General features: G+C 54.2%; 1 protein-coding gene across 1 annotated transcript in view; it reads right to left on the bottom strand.

Annotated features, from left to right (window-relative positions):
- Positions 1–3562: 3562 nt before the first annotated feature.
- Positions 3563–8232, bottom strand: part of LOC102421981 (creatine kinase M-type) — an 8125-nt gene continuing 3455 nt past the window's right edge. Inside the window, exons 4-7 of the mRNA XM_006108000.2 lie at positions 6868–7039; positions 5181–5304; positions 4543–4732; positions 3563–4047 (exon numbers count right to left, since the gene is read on the bottom strand). Coding sequence (XP_006108062.1) covers positions 3869–4047; positions 4543–4732; positions 5181–5304; positions 6868–7039 — 665 coding nt within the window. The 3' untranslated portion in view covers positions 3563–3868. The remainder of the gene's footprint in view (positions 4048–4542; positions 4733–5180; positions 5305–6867; positions 7040–8232) is intronic.

Here is an 8232-nt window from a genome sequence, read left to right as displayed (position 1 = left end):
GTCCCTGGGGTTTTCCTTCCCTTCCCTCAATCTACACGTGAGGTGAAGAGGGGGGGGTGTGACTGGGCCAGTGGTTCTCCTTTCTGAGCCTCGGTTTTCTCATCTGCAGAATGGGAGGAGTGGGGGTGTGAGGGGCAAGGATGATTGTAGAACAGAAAGCCTCATCCACAGGCCCCCAGTTCCTAGGTGGGACCCCCATTCATCCACTCACGTGCCCACCCACATGTTATACTGGACTCTCAGCCAGTTCCTACTCCAGTAGTACATTTATTCAATAAACAGTCATTGATCGGTGCCTACTCCGTGCCAGGCCAGTGCTGGACATGGAGACAGAAGGAGCCCTGTCTACGGGGGACGTGGGTTATGACAAACACTAAAACCATTGTTTGGGGGATCCCAGAAGAGAAAGGAGGTTGAGGAAGGCATTCCAGAAGAACCGATGCCAGAACTGGGTTTTGAAGGATGAGTAGGAGTTTACCAGGTATTGGGTATGCCCTGGACAGAAGCTGGGATGCATGGTATATCTTCAGAGAACTGTGGGTAATTTATTGGGGCTGCTATGTGTGTGTGTGGCCGGGAGAATTAGCAAGATCAATGCTGAATTAGGACTAATAATCCATCTACATTTAAGCTAAAAGCTATTTGTTTGCTTGTTATTTAATAGTCGGGGTGCCTGACTGGGTGTGGCTGGGTCCAGGCAGCAGATCATCTCATCTCTGCTTTTTTTTTTTTCTTCTTCAGCGTGAGTTTCATTCTAGTAGTTTTATCCAGTAGACACTCCCTGTTGGCAAAGTGACCCCAGCAGTTCCAACTTTCATTGCTCCAGTTTAGTTCCTGCAGCAGAAAGTTCCTTATTGCCAACTTCCAGCAAAAGTTCCAAGACAGATTCTAATTGGCTCAGATAGGTCATGTGACCATCCCTGAACCAATTGGCAAGGGCTGTATGTCGAGGTTCCCCAGAGGAAAGTCCATGAGTCCTGAACAGCAGGGAAATGAAAGATCAATAGACAAGCAGTTGCCCTGGCCAGTTGCTCAGTGATTGGAGTGTCTGCCTGTGCACTGAAGGGCCGCAGGTTCGATTCCTGGTCAAGGGCACATACCTGGGTTGCATATTTGCTCCCTGCCCCCAGGTCAGGGCTCATGCGGGAGGCAACCAATTGATGTGTCTCCCACATCGATGTTTCTCTCCCTCCCTCCCTTGCACTCTGAAAAGCAATGGAAAAATCCTCAGATGAGGAATAACTATATATATAGATATATATATTAATAGACAAGCAGTTGAGGACTGCTTGTCTATTAAAAGTCCAGTATGGGAAGGCAGGTCTTGTTCACCCAGCACCTTGTGGGCCAAAGTGAGCAAGCTGGGTTTATATCCCAGGCACTGAAGAGCCATGGCGGGTTGTGTGCAGGAAAGAGCCCTAACTGTGCCTCAGTTTCCCGCTTGGGGCATGGTAGGGTCAACCCTAGCTCCTCATGAGGCTGATAGGCAAGGAATAAAGGATGGCAGAGATTGAGTGATGGGTGTTGAAAAATTCAGGTCCTGCAGCAGAAAGGCACCCCTGTCGTGGAGGCCAGGAGAGCGAACTGCTGAAAGTTGTTTATAGTTGAGAGGCCAGGAAAGGGGGGGTGGGGGAACCAGCCCTGTGCTGGGGACACAGTGGTGACAAAGACAGCCCCAGCCCTGCCCTCAGGGCTCAGCTCAGCTCAGTGAAGGAGGCAGCTGTGTCCTTGGTGCTGATCCAGACTGAGCAGTGCTGGGGGGGGCAAAGGGGAGCCAGCCTCAGCCATGGGAGGTGGGGGGGGGGGGAGGCTCCCTGAAAGGAGCAGATAGGTGGGGCGGTGAGGTGCATGGTGCGGGAGTTCTGGTAGAGGGACAGCCTGTATGATTGATTGGCTGGGAAGCAAGGGAGTGCAGGTTCCTCAGCAACTGGCCTATGATTCAGGGTGAGAGGAGGCTGGAGATGTTGACAGGGCCTTGAAGATTGTGGAGAGGGGCCTGGGCCCTATTCTGAGGGCCCTGGAAACCCTTGGTTGTGAGCAAGGGGGAGGCAGGGGCAGGTTTGTGCTGTGAAGGGAGGGAACAGGGCCCTGGCCAGGTAGCTCAGTTGATAAGAGCGTTGTCCCCAGAGGCCAAGGTTGTGGGCTTGATGCCCAGGGGGTACATCCTAGAGGCAACCAATGAATGCATGATAAGTGGAACAACAAATAGATCTCTCTCATCAAGAAATGAATTTTTTTTTAAAGAGTAGGGAAGAGGTGGGGGCAGGACCGACCGAAGGTGGGGAGGAAAAGGGTGGGTTTAAGACATACGAGGCAAATGGGCAGGATGGGCATGGCAGCTGCCGGACGCCTGGGCTGCGGATTGACTGACTCAGCCTGTCCCCCCTGCAGTGTCGTGACCTGTGTGGCCTCTGGGTGGAGCTGGGCTTAGTGATGGGTCCTCAGTTGGGGACAGTCTAAAGGAATCCTGGGAGCCGCTCCTACCCTTCCTATTTCTGTCGTCTCTCTGGGGATTCTTGGGGATCCCTGGGCCTCAGTTTCCTCCTTCCTGCTCCTCGGGACCAAGCTCTCCAGAAGGCCAGTCTCTGGAGACTGCATGGGGATACCCTGCCCCAAGTCCCTGCTGGAGGAGGAAACAGCTTTCGCAAAGACATCAAGGTGGAAATTGCAAGTGTAAGGAGCAAAGAGTATACAGTGGGGCCTTGACTTACGAGTGTCCCGACTAACGAGTTTTTCGAGATACGAGCCGTCTCTCGGCCGATTTTTTGCTTTGAGTTGCGAGCTAAAATTCGGGTTACGGCCAGCTTCAGATACCCCATCGCTAGTTGGCGCAGCCAACGTCACAGTGAACCCACAACATCAGCCCAGCATCACGTGTCTCACTCGTTCACTTTTTGATTTGACATACGAGAAATTTGAGTTACGAGCTCTGTCACAGAACGAATTAAACTCGTAAGTCAAGGCCCCACTGTATAGAGGAACCGCGGGGAAGAACAGGAAAAATGAGCCTCAGCAAAGGGAGTGCATTCTGGCTTGACCGGTAATAGGAATGCCTTTTAAGGAACACGGGAGCTATGGCGGGTTCTTGGGCAAAGTGAAGGTGAAAAGATGTAGCAGCAGCAGAGGGAGGAAGTCAGACCTCACAGGAGGCCTGTGGAAGGCATAAGGAGGCGCAGTGAGGACCTGCATGTGAGGCCTCGACTGGAAGCCCGCGGGCCAGTTTCAGGTCCCGGACACGCCTGGGTTCCTCCCTCCTGCGCCCTGTGTTTGAGACTGAGCCACTATGAGCAGGAGCCGAGGTTGGAAGGGCCCCGGCTTAAGTCTTTGTTTTACTGTGGTTGCAAATATCAAAAAATTTCTATACGTGACACAGCACCAGAGTTAAGTTAGGGTTTTTCAAAATGCTGGCACGCCGAGCTCAAAAGGTTCGCCATCACTGCTCTATACCCTAACCTGGCCGCATCGGGGACAGAACGTGCCTAGAGAGGGCAAACCACTTCGAGGTCACATAGCAGCCAGTTACAAAAGTCCCCCCTCCTCCCTCAATAAGGGGCCCACCAGGTTAAGGCCACCATTGCTTTTATTTGTTGCTTTGAGTGGAGAAAAGCATGAGCGCCACGTGTGGAGGACACTCCCCATTGCAGAGCTCGGGGAAAAGTAGAGGTTGTTCATTGGCCGGAACCCAGAGGAGGAGCCCATTGGTTGGAACTCTGGTTGGAAGAGGAACTCCGAGAAGGGTTGGGTGGGCCCCTCGGTGACCAAGCCATGGCAGGCCGGCCTCCGGGGGCCAGGGGCGCGTCTCCAGTGGGCCGGGCCTTCCTTCCCTTCGGCGGGGGCTCCAGCGGGCGGCGGCGGGCGGGCTGGGCGCCTACTTCTGGGCGGGGATCATGTCGTCGATGGACTGGCCCTTTTCCAGCTTCTTCTCCATCTCCACCATGAGCTTCACACCGTCCACCACCAGCTGCACCTGTTCCACCTCGGACGAGCCCAGCCGATCGGCGTTGGACACGTCGAACACGGAGCCCACGGCAGCTGTGTCCACGCCACCTGCGGGAGCAGAAAGCGGGGGCCTGAGGAGGGAGCGGGGGGTGCCGAGCGGGCCCGGACGCCGCCCCCGCGCCCCCCGCGACAGCCGCCTGCACTGAGGGTGACATGCTCGCAGAGCCTCCTAAATGGCTGTCCGTCGGGGCCCACACCTCCGGCTTCAGTTACCTCGCCCCCTACTATCCAGCAAGGAAATGGAGCCTGGTGGGCAGTGCGCTCTGCAGCTGGGCCACTGGGGTCCAACCCGACCGTCTGCCCCTTTAGTTGGGAAACGGAAGCCCCCAGGGGGCGGGGACGTACACCGTGTGTATTCGGTCACCATGGTGATATACCGACGCCTATGAGGTAAGCTGTTTTGATGCTCATTTGCAGGGGAAGAAACAGGCTCAGAGGGGAGCCCTTGCCGACCCTCAGAGCTCGCGGGGACACCCCACCTCCCCATCCGCCACCGGAAAAGGCCCGCCCCCGACGGCGCGGCGCGGGGAGGCGGGGCCGCACCTGTGCCCCGCTTCTGCAGGCGCAGGCGGCTGAGGATCTCCTCGAACTTGGGGTGCTTGCTCAGGTGTGCCAGCTTCACGTGCACGCCTCCGCGCAGCCCGGTGCCCAGGTTGGAGGGGCAGGTGAGCACGTAGCCCAGGTGTTCGTTCCACATGAAGGGGTGGCCGGCTTTCTTGAAGATCTCTTCAATCTGAGGCAGGTGAGAGGACCCGGGGTCAGCGCCAGCGGGCGCCCCCAAACCCGGACGGAGTGGGAAGGGACGGGACGTGAGGATGTGCGTGGGGGCCGGGTCCTGAGGGGGCGCAGCTGGGGAACTGAGAGGAAAGGACCGACCGCACGGATCACAGCAGGATTCTGAAGGGCGGGGCTTTGGGTTCTTGGGGGCGGGGCTTGAGTGGGGGGGTGCCTGGGGGTTCCCCAGGAGGCGAGGCCTTTGAAATGGGGTTGGACGCGTCCGAAGGGGCGGAGTTTGGGGAGTATAGGGAGGAGACGGCTGCCAGTGGGCGTGACCCTGGAAAGGGCTGGGAGTGTGTGGGCTGGTGGCTGGTGTTTTGGGGGTGGGGTGGGGGCGGGGCCTCGCCAAGAGGGCGGGGCGTCCCGGGCGCAGTCAGAAGTCAGTCGCCAGGCCAGGCACCCACCTTCTGCAGCCCCACGCAGAAGCGGCGGAAAACCTCCTTCATGTTGCCCCCCTTCTCCATGGAGATGACTCGGAGGTGATCCTCCTCGTTCACCCACACCAGGAAGCTCTTGTTGTCGTTGTGCCTAAGGCGGGGTGCAGCGGAGGCCAAGGAATCAGCTCCGGGGCACCCCCTTTTCCGCCCTCTCCAAACACATACCCACCGCTAGAGGGCAGCGGGCTGAGGGGCAGGAGGAGGCGGCATCTCTCCGCAGAACCGCAGCCCACACCTGCGGACCAGCGCACACGCCCCGGGAAAGCTCAAATCCTGGGAACCAGGACTCGTAGGGGCTCAGGTCTGTGAACAGCATTCAAGTACCGACTCTCAGAATCTCAGCCTCAGAGCCGGGAGTCAAGATGGATAAATATTGGAAACCCTACCTCTGGTCCCGGGACCAGAGAACCTTCCTATCACATGGTGACATCTCGGCCCCAGTCTCAGTGAGAACCGTGACACTTCCGGTCTGGAAATGTCTGAAACCAGGGAATCACAGAATCTGAGATGAGTGGAATCTTAGAACCTAAAAATCTTGAAAATCTTGAAATCTTAGAATCATCCTATCTGTAAATCTTGGCCCTAGGCTCTCTACTCTCCTTTCACTTGAAACCTAGGTTCTCAAAACTTTTCTAAACCTTTGACTATCAGAATCGGGGATTCAGAGATTTACAGAAAGCCTTACTCTCAACAGCCGTTAGTAATAAAGATCAGACTACCCCTCGCCGGTTTGGCTCCGTGGATGGAGCGTCGGCCTAGGAACCAAAGGGTCCCGGGTTCGATTTCCGTCAAGGGCAGGTACCTCGGTTGCAGGCTCCCTCCGGCCAGGCCCAGGTTGGGGCTCGTGCAAGAGGCAACCATCGATGTGTTCCTCTCACATCGCTGTTTCTCTCTGTCTTTCCCTCTCTCCTCCACTCTCCCTAAAAATCAATGGAAAACTATCCTCCGGTGAGGATTCACAAAAATAAAAAAATAAATAAAAAGGATCATACTAGCCAGCACCGGTTTGGCTCAGTGGATAGAGCGTCGGCCTGCGGACTGAAGGGTCCCAGGCTCGATTCCAGTCAAGGGCATGTACCTTGGTTGCGGGCATATCCCCAGTAGGACATGTGCAGGAGGCAGCTGATCGATGTTTCTCTCTCATCGATGTTTCTAACTCTCTATCCCTCTCCCTTCCTCTCTGTAAAAAATCAATAAAATATATATATTTTTAAAAAGGATCATACTAATAGGCAAGGTGTACTGAGCTCTTACTATGGGGCAGGCACTGTTTTCTATACTTTACATACATGAATTCTAACCCTCACAAGAACCCCCACAGCTATAAAGTACTGTGACCTCTGTTCTATAGATGGGAACCTGGGGAGAGAAACGTTCAGGGATGTGTCCAAGGTCACCCAGCTGGTCAGCGGCAGCGCTGGGATTTGAACCCAGAGTCTCATTCAAGTCTAAGGTCCCAACTGCCACGTCTCTGGTCCAAGTTTCCCAAAATGTGACCCAGACCACAGGGCTGGCAAGGGTGGGGGGCGAGGTCATTTTCCGGTTCTTGGAAACACAATCACTTATGGTCTTGCCTTTGGTGGAGGAACGAGGAGGGTCCTGGGGGGACTGGAGGAGGCTGGAGGGAGGGCAGGGCTTGGCACAGGGGTCTCACCAGATGCCACGGGCGTCGGGCCAGTCGCGGGCCATGCCTGAAGCCAGCAGCAGTGGGGACACGGGCTTGTCGAACAGGAAGTGGTCGTCGATGAGCTGCTGCTGCTCCTGCTCTGTCATGCTCTTCAGAGGGTAGTACTTCCCCTTGAACTCGCCCGTCAGGCTGTTGAGGGCTGAGAGGCACACGGAGGAGTGGTCAGCAGCCTGTCCCTCCTGAAGCGGGGTGTGAAGGCCCCGGGGACCCCACACTGCTGCCCCGAACGGGCTTGGGCCTTGGCCCCACGTGTGTCCTAAAGGTGCCTAAATACCACGTCTAATCCCAAATTCATGACCCCCCAAACGTGCTCCTCCCCTGTCTGCCAGGCCACATCATGTGCTCAAGCCAGAAACCATGTTTCTCCCTTTCCCTGGACCCTCACGTCCAATCCACCTGCAGGCATTAGTGTGGGGGTGCCACGCCTACTGGCTGGCCAGACAGACGGTCTCAGGATTTGGGGAGCCAGCAGTGAAAATTATTATCATATGGGTGATAAATATGTATTATGTATATGATAAGTATATTTGAACATATGCATATTTATGTAACTCATAATTAGTTATATACATAATATACATTATTTGTATCATATACTATATGTTATATATCATATACCATATACTCTATAATTAAAAATAAAGTAATCTTAGCCCTGACCAGTTTGGCTCAGTGGCTAAAGCGTCGGCCTGTGGACTGAAGAGTCCCAGGTTCGATTCCGGTCAAGGGCATGTACCTTGGTTGCGGGCACATCCCCAGTGGGGGGTGTGCAGGAGGCGGCTGATGGATGTTTCTCTCTCATGGATGTTTCTAACTCTCTATCCCTCTCCCTTCCCCTCTGTAAAAAATCAATAAAATATATTAAAAAATAATAATAAAGTAATCTTAGAAACTAAATAAATTATATTTAAAACAAAGGTAGGCCGGCCAGCGTAGCTCGGTGGTTGAGCATCGACCTATGAACCATGAGGTCACGGTTTGATTCCCAGGCCGGGCACATGCCCAGGTTGTGGGCTCGATCCCTGGTGGGGGGTGTGCAGGAGGCAGCCAGTCAATGATTCTCTCTCATCATTGATGTTTCTATCTCTCTCTCCCTCTCCCTTCATCTCTTAAATCAAAAAATATGTATTTAAAAAAATAAAATAAAACAAAGGTAATAAATACTCAGCACTATAACTTCCTAACTATTTTACTATATTTACTATTATCTATGTTCTTGAATTTGTCTTCCTCTGCCATAGCTGTGTGGTGTGGTAGAAATACTATAGGGTGATGTGCTGGTCATCTCTTCCCATCTCTGTATGACATCATAACTTAACATTGGCCATCGTA

Source organism: Myotis lucifugus, unplaced genomic scaffold, assembly GCF_000147115.1.
Source record: "Myotis lucifugus unplaced genomic scaffold, Myoluc2.0 scaffold_1650, whole genome shotgun sequence".
Lineage (NCBI taxonomy): Eukaryota > Metazoa > Chordata > Mammalia > Chiroptera > Vespertilionidae > Myotis > Myotis lucifugus.
Note: the sequence above shows the minus strand (reverse complement) of the source record. Positions and strands in the feature narration are given on the sequence as shown.